General features: G+C 37.3%; 1 protein-coding gene across 3 annotated transcripts in view; it reads left to right on the top strand.

The window, feature by feature from the left end:
• Positions 1–22,278, top strand: part of LOC108698914 (connector enhancer of kinase suppressor of ras 2-like) — a 306,790-nt gene that overhangs the window by 87,268 nt on the left and 197,244 nt on the right. For all 3 annotated transcript variants that reach the window (XM_041572777.1, XM_041572776.1, XM_041572775.1), the window contains exon 2: positions 21,423–21,586. In XM_041572777.1, coding sequence (XP_041428711.1) covers positions 21,423–21,586 — 164 coding nt within the window. The remainder of the gene's footprint in view (positions 1–21,422; positions 21,587–22,278) is intronic.

Raw genomic sequence — 22,278 nt, 5'->3', positions numbered from 1 at the left:
AGGCACAAAAATGGTCTATCTTTCAGCGGTTGACACCCTGTTTGGTGTACAGTTACTCTATCATTATCTGGGCAATCTATTTAATGTCACATCAGGCAGCTTTTGACCCATATGGCTTCAACCTGTTACACATCTGTTTCTTCTTTTTCTCAGTTGGTCTCAAAGGTCAACATTTGTACAAGCTAAAAAAATTTCAACAAAGTTTGACATTTCATACATCAGTAATCCCTGACATTTCCTAAAGCTTCTAGCTTGCACTAACACAGCTTGAAAGCCAAGCAGGAGACAACCCTTGGGCCTTCCTTGTCTTGGTTTCATGGCTATCTTTGTTCCATTGATTCCTTCTTTGGCCCTTGTTCCTGAGACAGCATTCCTTATAGCTTTACTTCAGGTTTACAACAGCCAGCTTTAACTGCCTGTAATCTGACTGTCAGCCATTTACAGTACCTGCCTATGCTCCAGTAGCAAACCTTAATCCTGGCAATACTTTTCAACATGACCTATCTACTTGCTGGCAGCCATTCTTTTTGTGGCTGTTCCTGGTCTTGCCTCCCTTGTTTTAATGTGCCTGCTGAGATCTTTGCAAAATTTATTTTTTTTCTTGTCACTAGTAGATTTAAAACATAAAACTTTGAAAAATGCAGTTGTGTGATCTAGGTATGCCATCACCGATGGCACCAAAATGTCAAATGTTCATTTTTGTTGTATATTTTTTCCAAATATCCATTTGGAATAGTTTCCTCCGAAGGCAACTTAGGGCGATTTAGAGATAAATTGAGCATACCGCCAGCGATTTCAATTAATGGAGAGGCACTTTTGGGAGATTTGTCATCTGCAGCTGCACATAAAAAACAGATCTTCCCATTTGCCACTGCCCTAAATGCTTTTCAGTTATGTGTTTCTAAATGTTTGCGCTATTCCTAATATCCATTTATTGTTTTATATTGAGGATCTGAGTACATTTTGCGCCTGTTTATATTTATTGCACTTCTGTTCAACTGGAATGTATCAATTTGTTAAAGAAAAAAAATATTATCAGACATATTAAAGCTTCAAGAAGTTTATTTATTAAAGAGCACAAATATATATCAAACACAGAAGAGAACAGTGCAAGAATATAGTTTTATATTTGTCATGAAAACATTGTCAGAAGCCAGAAGGATCATTTGCCAAAACTTAAATACTGTCTAGCAACTCCAATCTATTTACAAAAGAAGGATGCCAAATTGTTATGAATGGCTTTGGAGTGCTACAGTAATTAGCAGACAGCATTTATTTAAATATGAGATTGAAATATGTGGATGAAGTTATGTTCAGAGAGTGTAGAGGCAAATTATACATTTCCATCCTCATATTTCCATCTGTTGACACAGAAAGTCCTAACACGTTTTCCAATCACACTTTCGGTTTGAGCGGAGGCAATGAATGGCACAGATTACAGTGTGAGAAAAGTGTATGAGAAGATTTGTTAAATCCAATGGCAGGTCCACAGAACATACAGATCATTTGATCCTAAGTGATACAGGGTATAATCAGAGAAGTCTAATATATTTTACAGATTGGTTTCTCACTGCTTTGCTAGCCTTACAATGTGAACATATTTCTGCATAGTTGGTGTCACCTTGAAACCTGTGAAGATCCACAGTAGCAGAAGTGTAGGAAAGAAATATTCCCTTATTTTGAATTTTAGGGTTTAACTTGGTAACTCAGCTTATTTACTAACAACTGGATCTGGATTTTTTCCATGAATCTCTAAAAATGTGTGGTTTCATCATTTTGAAAAGCTCTAAAAATGTATAAGTATAAAACCACAAAAACAACTAGGAAAACTTCACCAGGTAAGTAAATGCATTTAGTAATATTACTTAGCAAATTCATATGAATGATATCCTGATCCCTGCCAGTGCAATCCCCCAAATATCACTTTATCAGTGCATGGCAGACGCTCAGTATGAATGAATATGATGCAGCTTGTCATATTACGGACTCACCCTCAGCTTTATGAGATGCCAAACCAAAGCACTGAGGCATGATAGCGAAGCATCAGATCTTTTATTTTATAAGGATTATTGCCTTAGCACATGCATTTTAATTAGTGTTCTACTGAACTCTCTTACCTGGGCTAATGGCTTGGAGTTTATTTTGATGTATGATCTTACCCACCTAATTTGTGTAAAGAGCCTGTGCCTGGCAAATTAAGTAAGCCACATATACATGTTACTTTTCAGTGATACATGGACAAAGTTATTAGAATGTGAGGCTGAAACCCTAAGGGCAGCCCAGAGCATTTACTTGGAGATTTAGCCTATAGACCAGGTAGGTTGAGATTTTGGGAGAATGCCTTTTTCCTTCTTAAAGATACTCCTGGAAGTCCAGCATGAAGTTTGTTACTCATATATATCAGTGTCCTTGTTTTGAGCTAAGGGGGTCCTAAGCAAATGGACCTCAAAAGGGAAGTCTTAAAAAAGAAGTGTACAAAAACCTCTGACCATACATGACATAACTCTGATATTGCTGGAATGCCCACCAACCACTGTTTTTTATGGTTGCATCACTGTCACTGTAAGACTTCAAAGCCAGTGGACAGGACTTATTTAACTGTGGCAGCTTGCTTACAGCCTGTTTGTCTGTAAAGTTGGTACCCATGACTGGGACGCTCCAAGCACAGGCACCATATAGGCCTTAAGGCTTAGCAGGCATAGTAGTTACATAGTTATATAGTTAAATTGGGTTGAAAAAAGACAAAGTCCATCAAGTTCAACCCCTCCAAATGAAAACCCAGCATCCATACACACACCCCTCCCTACTTTCACATAAATTCTGTATACCCATACCTATACTAACTATAGAGTTTAGTATCACAATAGCCTTTGATATTATATCTGTCCAAAAAATCATCCAAGCCATTCTTAAAGGCATTAACTGAATCAGCCATCACAACATCACCCGGCAGTGCATTCCACAACCTCACTGTCCTGACTGTGAAGAACCCTCTACGTTGCTTCAAATGAAAGTTCTTTTCTTCTAGTCTAAAGGGGTGGCCTCTGGTACGGTGATCCACTTGGCATTAATTATACTGATGAACCTTGGCAGACTTTATTATCAGCTTCTGACAGTTTAGCAGAGGTAGACTGTAGCCAATTGACCAGCAATTTACACTTTTCAGAGGAGTCTCTCCTGTCCAATCTCTCTCACACACACAGGGTGTCTCCCAGAAAGCCTCTAAGAACCCTATCACATGGAACTGCATTGGTTATTAAGGAGCCTCCTCTGCAAATAAACTGTCCCCCTACCTCTCTGCAGTGTCCAGCATACAGTGCCCAAGCTTACAGCTCTACTAGGCTGCCACTAACCTAATCCTAGTCAATCCCTAATTGGTGCACAATTGCCCTGGGGCTCTACCAGACATTATCACTTCTCATTGGTACTCAGACTATCTTTGCTGGCTACCATATCTACCTCTCATTTCTAGTGTGAACTAGTAACAATCCACTACCTCTATCTAATGCGAACAAGTAGCAGGTACCAACCTGGTCTGACTTGGTATTGTCTGTCTCTCCTGCTAATGATCTTAGGGTTGTGCACTTCCTTATATAGGCTCCTAAAGGGGCATCACTCCTCCAGGCCAATCATAATGGTTGGTGGCTGAACCACCTATAGATCTAATTATTTACACTTTGAAATTAGATTAATTTGCCTCCTGTACATACTTTTACAGGGCTTTAACTAAGGCAGCCTGGCGAGTATTTGTGGGCCAAATCTAAATCTGTCAAATCTGTCTAATAGCAATACGAGAATAGAAAACAATGGGGTCTAGTCTAATACTGGTTATTTTATGATAAAACTGAGCTTACTATTTTATTATTCACAGTGCTATGTTTAAATATAATGCATTATTCTCCAGTTACAAATGCTTTACAACATTCCATGAAAATAAATTTTAGCTGTGGCCATTTTCTAATCTTTGGTTCCAGTGAATTATAGATCCTGACACAGTGTGTGAATTCCTGACATTGACAAACTAAGTAATAAAGAGGTGAAATAAAACTGAACTGCCAATGATGACAGGAAGAGTTAAGCCTAATGTCATGCATGGAGATTTGTTGCTGTGTATTTTACAGAGACAATTAACAACAAAGCGATTGGAACCTATCAGGACAAAGTTCCTGGGAAGCATATATTAACAGTGACAAGCTCCCAAAATCACAAGTATTTGTATATTTGGGAGCTGATTGGTGATACCAGTGGTGACGTATTTACTAAAGTGCAAAAGTTAACATTTTGAGCTTTTTTGCCAAACATTTAGGGCCCCATTTAAGAACTCTAAAGCCTTTGGGCATTTTGTTAGTAAAAACATAAAAGAGTTCCTAAACTGTTGTGTGATTTCCTTATTTGAATATCTCAGCTTCCCACCGATCTACATCAAATTTTCTCATCATTTTTTTATTCCACATACATCAATTCTTTATAGCATTCATGCTCTAGCCACTACAATTGAATGGGGAAAATAAAGTGGGGAATTTTCGCACAGAAGAAGAGAATTTTCAGCACATTATACAATGGCGTGTTTATGATTTAAGGTAAATATACGTTGTTGTGTAAATATTCCTGAAGTATTGTGGCAAACTTTGGAGGAGTTTGTTGGCACAAAATCCACACTTTATTGGCAGACTATAATGACAATACCCAGGAGCTTAGCACCAATTGTTATAGATATTCATATATAATAATATGTTTGCCAGTGGAATGTCTTGGTAGCACCCCAAACATAAATTTTCTTTCATCTTAATATGCCAGCTATACTAATAAACTCATACAAGATGAAGCAATAACTCTTTGGCTTATACTTTGTATAAGAGAAACAGTATATCTCCTTCTTATTGAGTTAAATGGAACAGCCCATTTTAAAGCTACGGAGCCTTGAACTGATGCAAACTGATGGGGGTAGCTTATCACTGACCATGGTAATACAAATGTTTCACCGAGAAAGGTTTTTAATAAGAAACAGCAAAACAGCCTCTTCCATTTTCTTGTTATCTTTATGGTCTGTGCACGAAGACAATAAAACTGCTTCCTCACAGTCGGGTCAAAGTATGGAACAAACTGATGTATGTTATATAGAAGCACATTAGACAGAAGAGTGGTTTAAAATATAGTGAAGTAAAATAACAGATTATTGCAATATCATTTTAGTGGACATGCTGTCAATTGTAGTGAGTCTGACCTGTTAAGTAAAGATAAGTCACCCGTGCAGTTTATAGACTAGTAGTTTGTAGCAATATTTACTCACTGCTCTTTGATTTTCACAGATGTATTCATTAATTAATTCTGAATTAATCTTATAAAATGATCCTATTCCATATGTGACCATTTTGTGACCTTCAGTTTGCCATCTTGCTTCCATTTGTCACTGTATCCTAACCCAGCAATGATATTATACAGCTTTGATCCATTTTTGAAAATATTGTTTAAATGCATGCTGATAAGAGTTACAGTACAGTAGCAAGTATGTCATCAGGAAATCAGCCCTAGCAGACAATTTTAAATCTGGGCACATTATAAGGCCGGAGTGAAAATGCTTCGGCATCTAGCATTAATGCTTTCTTTGTGCCTATTATTTGTGCTTTAAGTGCAGGCTGGACAGCAGTTAGCTCTCCATAGTGCAAGGGAACCATGTACCTTAAGACTGCCATGATCATTAATGGTTACTTATGTCATGCTGCACCCATGTGCACATTATCTTTGCACCAACTAAACTGCATATCACATAGACAGAAGTGGGCGTGGGCTTCTATTCAAGAATAGTCATGGTCAAAAACAGGGAATAAAGTCGTTCATTCTCACAGCATAACAAACTTAATGAAACACATTTTAGAAAAGATTTTTTTTTCATATTTAGCTCTTGAAAAGGTCTGTTTTACATAAAGTATTAGACAAGCGATCTTTAATACCCGCTAGGAAAAAAGAAAGAAAAGGTTTGCAGGTAAAATGGCCCCCTGGGATTTTAAGAAGCATAGAGTAATATCATATACAGAGTAATTACAGCTTTGCTTTCTGGGTCTAGTTAATGGAAAATAATGTATTTTTAATACCTCGGTAGCTCAGCATCTGATATGAATAGTTTTTTTTCCAGTTGAACACATCAAAAGAAATGGTAGATTTGCATTTATATAATGAGGCTCCTATGTTCTGGTGTCATTTTAAAGTTCTTACATGGGGAGTTTGCTTTTTAATTTACCTGCTGGTCAGGGGATGTCACTTTTATTTTAATAACTTTGCATATCAGACCCTCGTAAAGATTAACTTATTTTCCAATATGGACTTTGTTTAAAGAGCACTGTAAAAGCAATTCTAAGCAACTTTCCAATATGCATGATTTTTTTTTAAAAAATTCTATCTACCTTTATTTTCACATAATATGACCACTTTTGTAAAATACCCCCATTTGGTACTTCCTTTCAGAGGATAAAGACCTAGTAGAGAAACTGATTTGATTTACTAACTGTCAGACTCTGCTGGGATTCAAGCCAGGGACCTTTGGTGCATTAACCATTGTACCAGGTGAGCAGCCTGCAGGCCTTTGCAGCCCTAGCTCAACAGCAGCCTGATTGGTGGTTTGGAGTCAGCCAATCAGGGTGGAGCCCTATTTAAGGCCAGCCCCCCTCACCCCCCTTGCCTGAGCATTGGCTACCTATACTGGCATTGTGGCATAGCCCCTAGCTAAAGGTTCCTGCTCTAGCCTCCTTTCCTTGTCTTGCCTTGTCCTGCCTTGTCTTGCCTTACCTTGACCTTTGCCTAGTTACTTTGCCTTGATCTTATCCTGTCTTAACCTTATTCTTTCCTTCTCCTGTCTGAATCTCATCTGCCTAGCCTGATCCTTATATTTCCCTTTCTTGCTATCCAGTCCTCCTGCTATCCAGTCCTCCAGCTATCCAGTCCCCATCCTGATCCTTTTAGTCTGCTCCAGATCCTCACCCGCCCTTTCCTATCCTTTCAGTCTGCTCCCGATCTATGCCTGCTCCATCCTGCTCCTACCCAGTCTGCTCCTGCCCTGACTCCTCACCCTCGTCTTCCTATCCAGTCTGACTTATCGCCTCTTCACCCGTTCCAGTCTGATTCATCACCCTCTTCACCCTGTTCCTGCATTTCCCTTTACTTGTTCCATGGGCACAGCCAGTCCCTACCTAAAGGACTCATCTTCCTTCTCTGCCTGCACAGCAACACCTACCTAACCCTTGACACTAACACAGGGCAAGTTTGCACCTGGGAAGTAACCCATAGCAATCAATCAGTATTTCAGTTCAAGCAATTGCTTAAAGAATAATAAATGCAAAATAATGGACTGTTTGCCTTGGGTTACTGCACTGAGGATTTTTTTTCTACTGTTAGTAAATGTGCCACCTTATTCATGCAGCTTGTGTAGACATTTTGTATATATTTCTTTAAATATAATAGGAAACCTATTGCTACAGATCTCCAATTGTTCCTAACAGGGGATGCTGGTAGATTACATTCTGGATGTTACCTGTCCATTACCTGTTTAGACATTAGAAGCCAGTGAGCTGTCTTAAAAATAGCAACTTTTTGAAAAAACAGGATAGTGATAGGATAAAGATTTCATTTTACACTTGTTACCTCAAGAGACCTCACCTCAGAGCTTATACCGCAACAAAATAACAGATCTCAGAGATGTAGCTAGAAATCTAATGGCCCAGTACAGATGTTCTTCAAGAACAGCTGGAAATGACCCTTACCTTCTTGTTAAATGGAATGTGCTTCTGTTTGTCTCTCTAGACTTTAAAGCATTAAATGGTATGCCCTTTGGAAGTGATAACCTTTATTGTATTAATAATTTTGGGAATTTCCACAGAGGCATGTGTTGAAATGTATGGTACAATATTGCTTAACACCTTCTTAGGTGGAATTCAGCAAGAAAAATGAAAATATTCTTTGAGATTTACCTAAGTAAAAAATAAATATCCACACCATATTCTGGGGCCTTAACATCCTCTTTTAATATGGGTATAAAACATCAAGAAGAATTTGTTCCCATTGTATGATACATCTCTAAAATAGAACGAAAGTGCCTTAAAATGTTACATTTTGCTCTACATTAATTAAAATTTCCCAAAAATCTTACTAGCATCATTCAGCCATTCAGCTTCTGCTTTTTACTTGCCAGGCTGTTCATGAGAGCTGGCATCACTTATCACTGTGAAATGCTAGCCAATTCTAACCAGTTGGCAGGCAACATGCATATGGTGGAGCTATAGTATAGAGTGAAGCTTGCTAGCCACATCCAACTCTGTTTTTGGGAAATGGGTAGGACACACTCATCACTTATTTGTAACATTTAGATAGAGATAAGGTTGGACTGTTCCACTGAGATACCAGGATAAATAGTAGGATAAATACTATCTTGCTTATGGGCCTGCTGTGCCCCCACCACTTGGCTGGTCCCACTGCCCACCTTACCACTACCTGCCACAAGGACTGGAATAAAAACATACAGTAGCTTAAAACAAAACATTATGATTCTGCAGTGATTCCTTTCTAGCAGCCTAAATCTGAACTAGTAACTACAAAACAATAAGGCAAACAATCCCAAGAACCCAAAATAGTAAAGAGACTATACATCTTTTTTGTTTAGAGGTGTATATAACAAATTAGGTCTCTGTTCTTCTTAATAACCCTAAAGAGTGTCCTCCATCAATATGTGTGCCCTAAATTACCCTAAAATAAGGTTGCCCAATTTCCTTATTTGCCATAATAATGGGTCAACCCATGCATGTTTGTGTAGGGCCCTGCAGTGATGCTAACTATGGAATATTCCAGTGGGATCGGTGTCCTGTATTCCAGATGGCTTACTGGTTAACCTTCCTACCACCACATTCCTACTAGTGTGATAATTCTGAGGAGGAAACCTTATACTCCAACTATTGGCTAAAATTCACATGGAATAGTTTACTGATTCCAAATTTTGTTGTGGTGCGGGACACTTCTATTATCAAACAACAATTCAATTTCAAAAATCGGCAAATTCTGGTACTGGTCCTCTATACTAACCTTTCTTGTGGTATTAGCTATTTTGTGTGCTAGAAGAATTAATGTTAGCTATTTATTTTGTTGCCAAGTGCATCTAAGAATTACAAAAAGCAATTCACTCTACATCTTTGTACTGGCCTCTCTAAAAATCACTTAGATTCCCCTAAAACTACTCTAATCTTGGAGTCATTTTGATATGAAAAAACGACTGCTTCTGAAAGTCTTCAAACATCACTAAAGCTGGCCATAGCTGTTAGGATTTTTAAAAGATCTTTTCGTTATCGTAAGACCAAACTTATCTTGTTTAAATGTACGATTTGTCCATCAATACTAAAATGACCATTTCAAGCAATGTTGTCTAGTTGAAGATAGGACAACTGAGGGTAGCTGCCTGCTTGGCCCTGCAAACAATTGGACAATATATAGATTTTACTGTGACCGATAAAAATTTTCAAACCTGGCTGATCAATTTTCTGACCGATGTTGGACGAAAAATCGTTAGATGCACAATTAGTGGATTTCTACTAACCTCACAATAATTTGACGGATTTGTCAGATTGCACAAGAATTGGTCGTTCAGGAGAGAAAAATCTTAGCGTCTATTGCTACCTTTAGTTTATGCAGAATAAAGGAAAAATACCTCACCATTCATAATTTCCATTTTGACTATATACTGAACAGATTTTAATACAACTTTCCCTTTCTGTGTTTATGTTCAAACCCTGTTACTGAATCACTTATCACTTGCAACTTACAACTGTCCCCATATGGAGTTCCCTAATGTGACTCCCTACAGAGTAAATACCACCCCACCGCTTCTCCCTTCTTTCCTCAGTACTTGACTGGTGCTCTCTTGTCAACTATAATGTTCTAGCTAGGAAATTGTTAGCATTATGTAGCTTGACAGATTTTATTATATACTCCTAAGACAATTCCAGTTTGTCCAATTAATCTGGTAGTGCTCTGGTGTGGTGCTGCATGTTGCTAGCAATATTTATACAACATTTATTCTTTAAAATAAGGTAAATTACCTAATAAAATGAACTTGCTTTTTTTTGAGAACTAAATGCTAGGATAAATGTTACATTTCCCTGAAACTGAAATACTATATATTGAATAAATATATATATTCATCAGTGCTAATGCATGCTAGCCTTAATCTCTGCTTGTCTCATATGCAGAATATGGGTATACATTACAACTCTGCACACACACTTAAAAATATGTTTCTGATCTATTTATTGAGTTAATGGCCTGCCTGGTTTAAATGTCTCACTTCAGCTCAAAAGTCCATGTATTCTTCCAGAGAGGAACTGTTGCTAAGGAACAGAAACAAGAGTCTCTCAAGCCTTTTAGCAAAAGCTCAGATAAAAGAGATGTGAGCCCAAAGAAACTCCCTACACCACGCTTTAAACAGAATCTAACGATTGAAGCATGCAAGTTTCTCAGAATGTCAGGGAATGGATGTTAATTGGCATGTCCTGTGTATCTAGGGTGTTTTACTTTATCCTCAGTTTAGAAATGTATATATGTGGGAGAGGACAAGGACACATGTCCTGAAGGGTTGATTGTACCTCATGAAAAATACAAAAATTATATATTGTGACAAAGAGGCTTGTCCCAGTAGGAATTGTGTATAAAACGGCAGGTATATAGCACCAGGTTGAGGTATTGGCTCCTTTAAATCACCAGGGTAAGACAGGATAGGACCCTGAAGCATGGTTGGAAAATACTCTGGTCATTTAGTTCACAGGTGGGACTGCTTAAAGGAGAATTCAACCCTTTACCGAAAAAACTCTACCCCCCACCCCACGTAGATCCACCTCCCTCCTCCCCCCAGCCTAACTGCCCCCCCAGAAGATGACTGCGGTGAACTCTGATGCCTGAATCTGCACCGAGGGGTAAGTAAAAAGTTAGGGCCATTTCCCAGGGGAAGGGGGGGGGGGCAGCTAGGCTGGGGGGGAAGAGGGAGGGGGGTCTACGTGGGGTGGGGGTAGTATTTTTTATTTTTTTTGGTAAAGGGTTGAATTCTTCTTTAAGGAGAGCCTAGGTGTTCTAAAGGGAGTGGGGTAAGCTTGGAGAAGCAGTGAGATAAGAGTGTGGGGGTTATTTATAAAGTTTGGGCATCACATATTTATTCGCAAGTGGTTGTATTGCCCATGCGTTTTCCTGAATGGTAAAATATTGCACTGCTCTGCCTGTCTTTACAGTCTTTGCAAATTCGCATTACGCATACATTTTCGCAAGTGGCTTGCAAATGAGACTGGTGTTTGCGTGAGTGCCCCACCAGCGACGGAAGTAACTTACATTCGCAGTTTGCGAATCTTTTTTGCGAATATTTACTCCGACACCAAAGTTATGGTGTAATTCAAATGCAGGGCATGCACATACATATTCGCAATTCTGTTTGCACACTCTTAACGAGCTTTATAAATATAACCATGCACAGGGCATATATATTCACTCTGAGAACCAATCTGCCCTGCGCAAAGTTTATGAATAAGTCCCAGTATGTTTGAAAGCAGAGAAGACTTTTGTTTTGTGTTTTTTGAAAACTCCAGTCTAGTGAGACTTTTTGATTTATTGTTATATCACCTTTATGCACAGAACTTGTTCTTTATTTTTCTGCTGTGAAAATAAACTACAGGCAGGAGCCTGCTAAGTTTTTTTGCCAAGCCTCCTGTCTCATCTGTGGAACTGTTTTACCTGACCCCTACCCGCTGCTACAGGCAATTCACCCAATATATATATATATATACACTGTATATATTCTTTCATATACACACACATCTGCTGAGATTTAAGAAAATCTTCTACCTCTCCATAAAATCTCACTTCAACTGCTTCTGGCTGATCAGTAAGACATCGCTCTGCACAGGGATTAAGGTGAAGAAATCCCTGTATCCCAGTGATATGCAGGCAGCATTAAATATATGCTCATGTATTTGCATGACTTATACATGTTTGCTACTGTTCTGTCAATCAGCTCAGGTATTAACCCTTTTTTACAGGTGTTTGAAGTGCTGCTAGAGAGTATGCATAGAATATTCAAAGAGATCATAACTAGAAATTGAAACTGCTTTTATGTGATGGCATAAAGTGTTATACGGTAAAATGAATGCACTACTTTTTTTTGTAGAAGCCTGGGGTCAAGATTTATAATTCCTATTACAGTTTAAGAAAGCAGAACACCATTTCTAGTATAGTGAAAAACATCAGTCCTAATCAAAGCTATAACAAGAGGTTACTGGGCTCCACAGCAAAACCCTATTACGTTGACTCTACTAAAACTGCATTTATATTTTATATTTCTCGGCACCAACAAAACCTACTGGTTCTGCTGTCTACATTGTAAACCCCCCACCACCAACAGTGCCATTCGCATGGCTTCCATGTAAAGGCAATAGCATATGATATACTGTACTTTGATTGTAGATACTTTGTTTGGGAGTGCTCTACACATGAGCACAATGTATTAACTCTATGAAAAAAAAGTAGACTTGGGAAATAGGTGTCAGAAGGGAAACAATATCTATGTAATGTAAATAAAAATTGTTTTGTTTTTTTTACTTCCTCAGTATAGAAAAATGTATAATCACAGGCATGCCAATGACAAAAATTATATTGTGTTATGCAATTTTGTTTTAGTTTTTAATGCTACATACCATAACAAAAAGCGTTTATGAATCAAATATTTCCAATATAATACCTTTAAAGAAAGTAGACTCAGTGGAATCAACTGAATTGTAGAATTAAATCCATAAAGAAAATGGAGAATAAAAGTGCCCTGATACCACATTAAAGACCACAAGGTCTTTTCATGTAAGATACATGGTGGGTGTTGATGTGGTAGATAAAAAACACTCACCGTCTGTGGCTGAAGTGAAATTGTAGTATTAGGAGATATTTGGTGCCCAAGATATACTTTCAGCCAATGGTCTGGTATTGGTTTCATTATTGTTGATATAAATATTATATACTTTAATTAAGTATATGGCAAAAAAAGTATAATATTGAGAATTCTACTTTGTCACTGGCATTGAGGTTTCTTCTGCTGCCTTTTTCTGGAAGATGGTGAAAATCAGAAGAAACTGTGACAATGAATCCTCTGAGCTTTCATCCTCAGAGAAGGCTGCAATATATCTGTAGGTATCTAATGAAAATCGGCCCAATTACGTCCAGATTACCAGGGGACAATGGCAATTGTAAGAGCTATGAGTGTTGTGGCAGGTTCAGATGAGAATCATTTCCCATCTCTTGTATCTCCAATCTTGATAATATCCCGAAGCCATGGAAACCAGTCATACAGGACCTAAGGTAATATCAGAGTAATAATGACTTTAATGTTAACTGCAAAATAGGTTGGGGCACCTTAATATTTTATCATAACAGCAATCAACAGTTTTCCATGAGCTTCAATTAGAGCTTGAAAGAAAGAAGCAGCTCTTCCAAGGTCAGGTAACATAGATTTGCTTAATTCATAGTGATGGTTTGGGGTTGGGTTTGTAAAAGAACTTTATTCGTTGACGATCGGATCTTTGCGTCTATGGCCAGCTTTAGAGAACAGATAACATTTGTTAGGAAATTATTTTAAGGGGCTAACTTATTAACACAGGAATTACAACAGAACCTTTGCAGGTACCCAGAGCCTCCAGAATTGTGCTTTCATTTTCCAATTTATAGTAGACTGATATAATAATTGGGCCTTTTAAAGAAGAAGCTTTAAAAACTGGTGCAAATTAACTTATGTTATTTTGCTGCACTAACATGACAGCTTAAATACTAAGGTACGGATGAAGGTGTAGAATTTAACACTGGCAGTGGACAAGTTGTTTCTCATTTTATGAAAGGGATACTGGTAGGATTTTGAACAATTTAGTGCCATCCTTAGGACTCAATATCCTGGGTAGGGAAGAAAGGCATTGGAGTGAGAGTTTGTTTAGAAGCCCTGACAACTGTCATTTTTATTGGATATTGCATACTTGGAATTCCACTGCAGAATTTTCACTATCCTGCCATTATCCCTAAAGGTAGTCACCTGAAATGTAGACGTATATGGTTTACATGCACTGTGTGCTCCATCATTAAACTTTGCTCCATCTGTAGATCCAAACTACAAAGATATCACATATGATTTGCCATGTGGTTCCCCATCTGTTCCTGATTTTGCTTAACTGTTGTCTTGGCAGTTTGGGTTCTTCAGCATACTGAGCGTGGCTATTGTTACTGATAGTAAACACAAATAATTGGCTTAGTATCTGACCTGAAAGAGTGTTTGCTCATGCTTAAAATGAACAAATAATTGTTGGCTAAGTGAAATTCACATTCTACTGGTTTTATTTAAATATTTTGGTCTGTAGAAGGTTTAGCGCAGCAGATGATAATGCTCGCTAATTAGAGCCATCCGTAAAAATACTGAATAAGGTTTATAAATCCAAAGACAATGTTCTGGACTGGTGGTTTGGTTGGCATCCCCTGACAAAATGTTTTGTGCATTTACTCAAGAACAGCACTCCTAGGATTTCAAGAATATATATATATATTTACCAAGATAAGCTAGCATGATTACTAGTCTTTAAATTCTGATGACTAATTAGTTGACCATCAAATTCTGATTGCTGAAGTCACAGGAATTCATTAAATCTTAGATTTCATGCTTTTCTTCCAGATTTATAGCTGTGTGAGAAATGGAGCAAGCACAACATTTCTATAAATGAAATCATTGCTGTCTTTTGCTTTTTACCTCTATAATAATGTAATTCCAACAGACAGATACTGCAGATGTAATTCTGTGTGAGACACCAGTCTCTTTATTAGCTGCCGTCATAATGAACTGCTTGGGTTTTATAACCGTCTCACAAAATGAGCCGATGCTAGCCAGAGGTAATAGCTAAAGAGATTGCTCTCCAGCTATAACTTGATCAAATTAACCTCTTGATTGTCTTATAAAATTGTTGCTATATCTTGAGGCCAATTACCCTGAATAACATCAAGTGTTAAGGCATGTTTAATGGAGATCATTCAACTTTTCTAAATTAGATTGTCTTTTGTTTTTGCATGCTTGTGTAGCAGGTAGTAGCACTGAATTTAATGAATGATAAAGAGGATGAATCTATTGTATGCATCATGGTTAAGGGCACTTTACAACATAGTAATATGTAGGGTCATTTACTTACCACACTTCAAAGTTCCCAGGAGTCCGTTGCATGAAAAATCACATGTGTGGTGACCACAATTATGCTGGAATCATGGGTAAAAAAATGTGCATTGTGGGTAAAATACCATACCGCTAAAAACTGCATTCAGCCCACTTTGGTGCAGTAAGTAAATCACCCATATAGGGTTCTCACTATTGTTTTATATGAAACTATACAGGCTAAAAAAGCAGGCATTTAAGATTTAACAATTTTCTTTTCTGCTCTGAAACTATTTCTTCCGGTAGGGGAAAGAGTGGTCCAAATGATTTTTCCCCTCAAGTGATTTGCTTCAGGGATTAAGCATTCAGATGATTCTCTTGTTGTTGATCAGCACCATCCTGCTGTACACAATGGTTCCTGAATGCTCAAAGCAATCAAACACAGTCTGGTTAATTTACAGAGGTAGCTTAATTTGTGAATTCCTTGAAAACATCCTGGACTTCACAAACGTTGTGAGAAATGGGGAATATGTCAAACAGCTGGGAATCTGTATTCGATAAATATGTCCCATAGACTTTTCGGAACTATTTTAAGTGCCACTCTCTGGATTTAGGAAAACAAAGGTAAATATGGGAATGGAAAAAAACAGGCAACAATCTTTTAGAAGAAATTGCTTTTCCTGTTTAATTGACCATTGCGATGTTTTGAAAAGGGTTTGAGATTTTTCTTTTATTAAAGACTATTTTAGTTTACAATAGTTCAAAGAAAATATCTGATTCTGAGATACTGTATAGTACTTCATGCTCTCTACGCTCTGCTTCTGAACTTTGCCCCTTTCTTCTTCTATCATAACTTTATCCCATTCCTCACTGCGATATTTCTCTTGAGCTTTGGCCTATCTCTAGAATTCCCTACACAGTCAAACATTCCCCTTCCATTCAAATCTTTTCTAAAGACACATATATTTAAAGAAGCCCATTTGATGCATCGTGGATCATCAGTAGCCAACATATCAAAGAATAATCTCCATTTCTGTGTATCCTAACTACACAGGATACCTGAAAACTGGATGTGTATTCAGCTTGTGCTTTTAATGGTACTCAATGTTAAGAAATATTATTTGTATTAATATTATGTTTCTTCCCTGCCTCATTCGGCTTCTTTGTCGGGATCTTACCTTGTCTAAGAGAAAAATTATCCCTTGCTTAGTCCTGTAATTCTCCTTTATCCTACCAAAGCCCTTCTGACAGTTATAGTTTTGTGTGATAATCCACTTACAAAAGTTTATGGTGACATGGCCTAACATCATTGGTGGGGTAGGTAATAAAAGTACCACCATAAAAATGACAGAAACAACTACCTAACTTTAGCTTATATTGCAAATGATATAATATTAATATAATATTAAATAGAAACAGTACTAGGACAAGTGAAATAAAGAAAAACTGATAAAGATGGTGTTATGGTGATTTTAGTTTAGCGTGTTTATAGTTTAGTGTGTTTAGTTTATCTTGAAATTTAGTCAATTCCATTTACGTTTGTCTGTAATCCTTATCTGCTACTTGTAAGTCTGTGGATGTAACATATATATTGTGCTAGAGATATTTCCTTGTAAAAAACAGTGGGGAATTGTAAGGGTCCTCGAGGGCAATTTCTCAAAATGAAATGAAGTGTTTTGAGTCGAATTTATAAAGTATAAGATTTTAAATATACAAACACTGGCAACTAAACTCATCTTTTTATTTCTCAAAAAAGAAATTGTTGTTGCTGGTTTTAGATGATCAGTATTTATAGCTCTGGCCCATACAACATGCTAGAGATGTGTCAGTAAATATATATTGATTTGGAAAGCAGTGAAGCAGAAATCACATTGCTTATCCCCATAAAGTTGCTTTGCCTTACCTGCAATCTAATGACATGAATACATGTTAGTAACACAATAGTAACCTTCGGCATTTTCCATTTAGGGATGTGCAATCTAGGGAATTGCAGGGGCAGTTTAAGCACAGATGCCAATCACAGTTGCACAGTTGCATTTGTGCTAGATAGATACCTGGTATATTATATACAAACGGGGTAATGTAATAAAAGGCACTAAGTTTGCCCAGGAGCCTTTTATTACATATGAGGGATATAAAAGTGTTTTTATGCCAGGTGCTGCCTCCTATGGTAAAATTGCCCTAATGTGAACACTGTAAGCCTTGTTTACTCTTTTACCTCACCTTGAAAAATAGTTGCATATCTGTGATCATTTTATTTGTTTTGCCATACCAAAAGGACAGAGTTACCACAGAGCTCCATGGTTCCCAAAGCTCTTCACTCCTTACTAAGGTTTTTTTTTTCCGAGATTTATTACGTATATCCCGATACTGCAAAAAGCCTGATTCCAAAAATCTGCCATCTCAGATCTGTCATGGTCCTGTATAAGTCAATGGGAGAGGCACCTATCTCAATTTGAAGTTTTCATGGTCTGCACTGGGTTTAGCCTGAGTTTTCGGGTGAAAACTCAAAAAACCTCTCACAATTCAGGAAAAAAGCCAGAAAATTCGAGCAATTAGGGAAAAAGCCAGAAAAATTTTAGAAATTTCAAGTTTTCACTTGATTTTATTGAGTTTTTCCGCGATCTGATTAAGTCTAGTAGTTTTTTATTAATAAATAAGCTAAAATCGAGCATGGGAGTTTGGTTGTGGTTTTTTTAAATAAAATACGAGAAATTCGCATTTTAGTAATTACCATCTAAGTGTATACTCTTCTCTATTTTGATTGACTTTTATTTCTTTTAATAACCTGTGTAATTCTAAAGTTATTCTTAACCGTATATTGTAGCTTTGTGATTAATTTCCATCAGATTATACTGCTCAGGACAGAGGGTTATTGTCACATTTGGTAGAACAGGCCAGGTACATGACTAATCAGCAGGCCCGAATTTGTGGCAAGGCCACAAAGGCCCGGGCCTAAGCGCCGGCATGTGTGCGGCGGCAGGCGATAGGACCGATCCGAATCCGGCCCTGCCAATCAGTCAGTGCACAGTACAGAATCAGGATCCGGAAGAGTAGTCTATAACAGGCAAAGGTCAGTTCAGGCGGTCAAGGATGGGCAAAGATAAAGAAACAGACTAGAAGTGCACCCAGAACTATGTACAATTGACCTATGTTGTAATGGGAATTAGGCACCGTGGCACCTTTAAATATTTGAATTTCGCGCCTAGGTGATGATAGCACGCACTCACTGAATGAAAAGACGATCGTCCAAACAAACGTGTCCCTGGAAGAAGGACTGTGATCCTACTCGGAAGATGACTGTGGGTGGGCATCCCACAGTTACACTTAGTTTTTGTAAGAAGTAGCATATAAAGACAATTAACTTTTATATCAAACCTTGGACTTTTGATATGGTAAATTGAATTGTCTATCAATTCAGGGCAGTAGTTTTAAATCACCTAAAATCACCCCCTCCCAGAGCTGCTTTAGAAGGGAAAAATGAAATTTTGCAATTCAATATCAGAAAAATGGTCACAAATAGATCCTCTGTGCAGGATCCACTGTCCAGCTCTGCAATGTACAAGACATGCTAAAGGGTATCATTTTGTGTTTATTAGTGTCATTAATAATTACATCCAGTAATAGTATATGAGCCCTGTGAGGTCTTAAGTACAAAATGTTGGTATTTTTATGATGTTTTATGATAGTTGATGTTAAATCATCTTCTGCTTTAATTACTCATTTTCTCCGGCTAGTGAAGAACCCAGGGATTCCTAATTTAACTGCATACGAATTTCTCTGTCATATTGTAAAAATTATGCATACATATCAAGCTGTCAGTTGTCTGCCTCATAGATTTGGTCCCTAAGCTCTGCTACCAGTGAAAGCTTTGAGGATTTTCTTCCTCCAGACAGTACAGGCGGATTGATGAGCAGCACAGTTGGTCTTGACAGATCCACCACTGCTAATGATTTAACCAACTGTGCCAGCATGGAGCTGTCCTAAAATCTGCAATGCTAGACATGAACTTTGCAGAATATGCAGTATAGAATCATGTAAATCAGCATAATATTAACTTCATACATCCTGTACTATTTAGCATTAGTATATTTTTGAGGATTCAATTACTATTATAAGTATTTGATAATACATTTATACAAACCTGCAAAACTGTTTGGTGTTTAAAGTTGTTTTTCTATCGCAAATTATAATAAAGCTCAACATTTTTAAAACAGTATTACAAGCATTCCTTCGTCACAAGAACTTTGCATCTGAATGGATACAAATGTATCTGTCTCTATACGTTTAAGGGACATAGAGACAATTTTAAAGATGCTCAACAACTGATTGGGTCTGTCAGGGGGGCTATTGGAGTTGTAACAAGGTGGGCCACACGTTGACATTCCTAACTCTTAAGGTGGCCGTAGACGTAACAATTACAATCTTTCTTGGAAAAGATCTTTCCAAGAAAGATCGTTCATTTCAATACACACGTGTAGAGCTGAATCGTCTGATGTACAGGTAGAAATAATAGAATTCTACCTGTATCTGACGATTCAGCACTAACAGTGGCCGATGCCTTCAAAGGCACCCGATTAAAATTTTCTGTCCAGCCCGATCGATGAGCTGACAGAATCCAAGTCTTTTGCCAACATCGGTCGGCTCCTTTCCCACCATACACACACCGAATATCGTCCAAAAATTTGTTTTATATGATATTATCTGTGTATATGGCCACCTAGGCTCTCCATCATGAGGGAACCCACATTTTTTGTTTTGTTCGTGGAAAAACATTGTACTCATGTTTCCCTTTTCAAATCAGTTTGCACTAGCTGCTAGCAGGTTTATCATAGTGAAATATTGCCTATGAATGGCAAAATGGTTATTAAATACTCCATTTCCAATTTTCCTATCATGCATAAAGCTATCAAAAGTTTTTAGTTGGTGCCATAACATGTTTTGTGCTCTGTTTGAGAATTCTTTAATATTTACTTTTCAGACTAAATTACCATAAATTTGTTCTGAAAATAAAATTAATGCTACAAAATAAAATGAAATAGATATATTTTTATAAACCTTAAAAGGCTATGTTAAATTTTAACTGGATAGAAGCTAATAGAAAGTTTTTTTTTTTGTTCCGTGACAGAACAGTCAGACCACTGATCCTATCAGTAATTTACTATTTATGTTAAATATTTAACTTTAGAGAAGGAAGATGAGGCAGAGTACGCTCCTAAAGGTTATAAAACGAGAACACCTGGTGTTGTTTCTTAACACTTGAAATGATTAAATCTACTTTGCACAGTTTGATCATCACAGCTTGCCTATGGATGTTACACATGGACATTTTTCGTATATTTTTGTTGATTTTAATATTATATTTTATAGCACCATATATGTAAATGCAAGCTGAAAGGCGTGATTTTCAATTTTATATGCTAAATTATTGTAATGAGTCAATTGTCTGCACAATGATCATTGTAGTATGCTTGATAAATGGGTTCGCCCCGAAACGTTGCACGTCTGCACTTAATAAACTAGCAAGGGGTAACCCTGCATGAAGTTCCTTGTGTGCCAGTGTTTTACTACTTGAGGAAATATTTAACTTTAACATTATTCATTACCAGAGAGATTGAGATAAGAGTGCTTAGCAAGGAAACAATTCTTTGCCTGAATTAAAATATATCGTTCGATGCCAACTTGATTTATTCACAAACACAACAGAATCCAGCACTAAGTAAAAATCCTTAAAAATGAAATAGGAAAATGTAAGCACAATTTACCACTATGGTGCATGGGATGCAAGACCCAGGACATTCTGGTGCGAGGTTACCCTGTACCAAGTAGTAAGTAAATAAACCCCTTTACATACTGTGCCTGTTTATTTGCACACACAATTAAAAGGTGTGTACAAGCACACCCATGACCCAGAGCGGCACATTTTCACAGATAACATCTATGCTATTTGCGTATAATTTACTGACTTTACCAAATATCTGTGCCTCTTGTATCTGGGGCAAAATTTTAGACCTGATTTTGGTAGGCTCAAATACACTGGAACCACACTGTATAATTTTGCACTTGCTTAGTAAATGATCTCTATAGTTTCTGGGTTAGCAATCTATTAAAATGTTTATATAAATATCACAGCATGCTTTATTCTTTATTTTGTTTCTTTAATACAGAAGAGCCTTTTATTTCTTTACCAGGTGTTTATTGATCTTAGTATAACATTTCTTTCCTGGATTCTCCTTATCAGGGCTGGATGATTGTCTACAGCAGTACATCAAAAACTTTGAGAGGGAAAAGATCAATGGAGAGCAGTTGTTACACATCACGCATCAGGAGCTGGAGGAACTGGGTGTCACACGAATTGGTCACCAGGAACTGATCTTGGAAGCCGTTGATCTGCTGTGTGCTTTAGTAAGAACCATCTTTTATCTCTTATCTATGTTCCTGCAAAATAAAAAAAATGTACAGTGTACTTTTGTCCATTTTGTGTTGTGAGAACAAAATGCAAACATATTCTCTGTGGGCTTATTTTGTGTAAATTGTTCATTTCAAACAAGCTTTAGTTAAAAAAAATAGCTTGTTAAAGCTACTCCATAAAGAATCTATTTTTTTTTCTTAATGCACATGTGCCAGATGGCTGCAAAAATGAGGCTTTAAAATGACGATAAAGGAAGCAAATGGGTGATTATTCTTGTTACTGTGCGTAAATATCTCAGCTCTCACAAAACCTGTATTCTTGGAACTCATGATTGTCTATTATGCCATTCAGTGTAGTAGATAGTGCCATTCAGGTGAGGTCATCTTGGCAAAGGAAAGCTGTTTTGATGCACACATTTCATGGCTTGTATACGTTTTTGAATATTATTATACATTTGCAACACAAATTGGGAGACCAAAACATGTCATTTGATGATGTCATTTCTATCACATGACTCACTGAAATTTGTTTATTATAATAAATAGTACTTAAAAGTACTCCCAGTTGTAAAATATGAGGATATTAGAAGTTACCTCAGAGTTCCATGACCTGTAGAAAAACAGTACTTAAAAGTACTCCCAGTTGTAAAATATGAGGATATTAGAAGTTACCTCAGAGTTCCATG

This window comes from Xenopus laevis, chromosome 8L, assembly GCF_017654675.1.
Source record: "Xenopus laevis strain J_2021 chromosome 8L, Xenopus_laevis_v10.1, whole genome shotgun sequence".
Taxonomy (NCBI): Eukaryota; Metazoa; Chordata; class Amphibia; order Anura; family Pipidae; genus Xenopus; species Xenopus laevis.
This window is presented reverse-complemented; position numbering and strand designations above follow the sequence as displayed.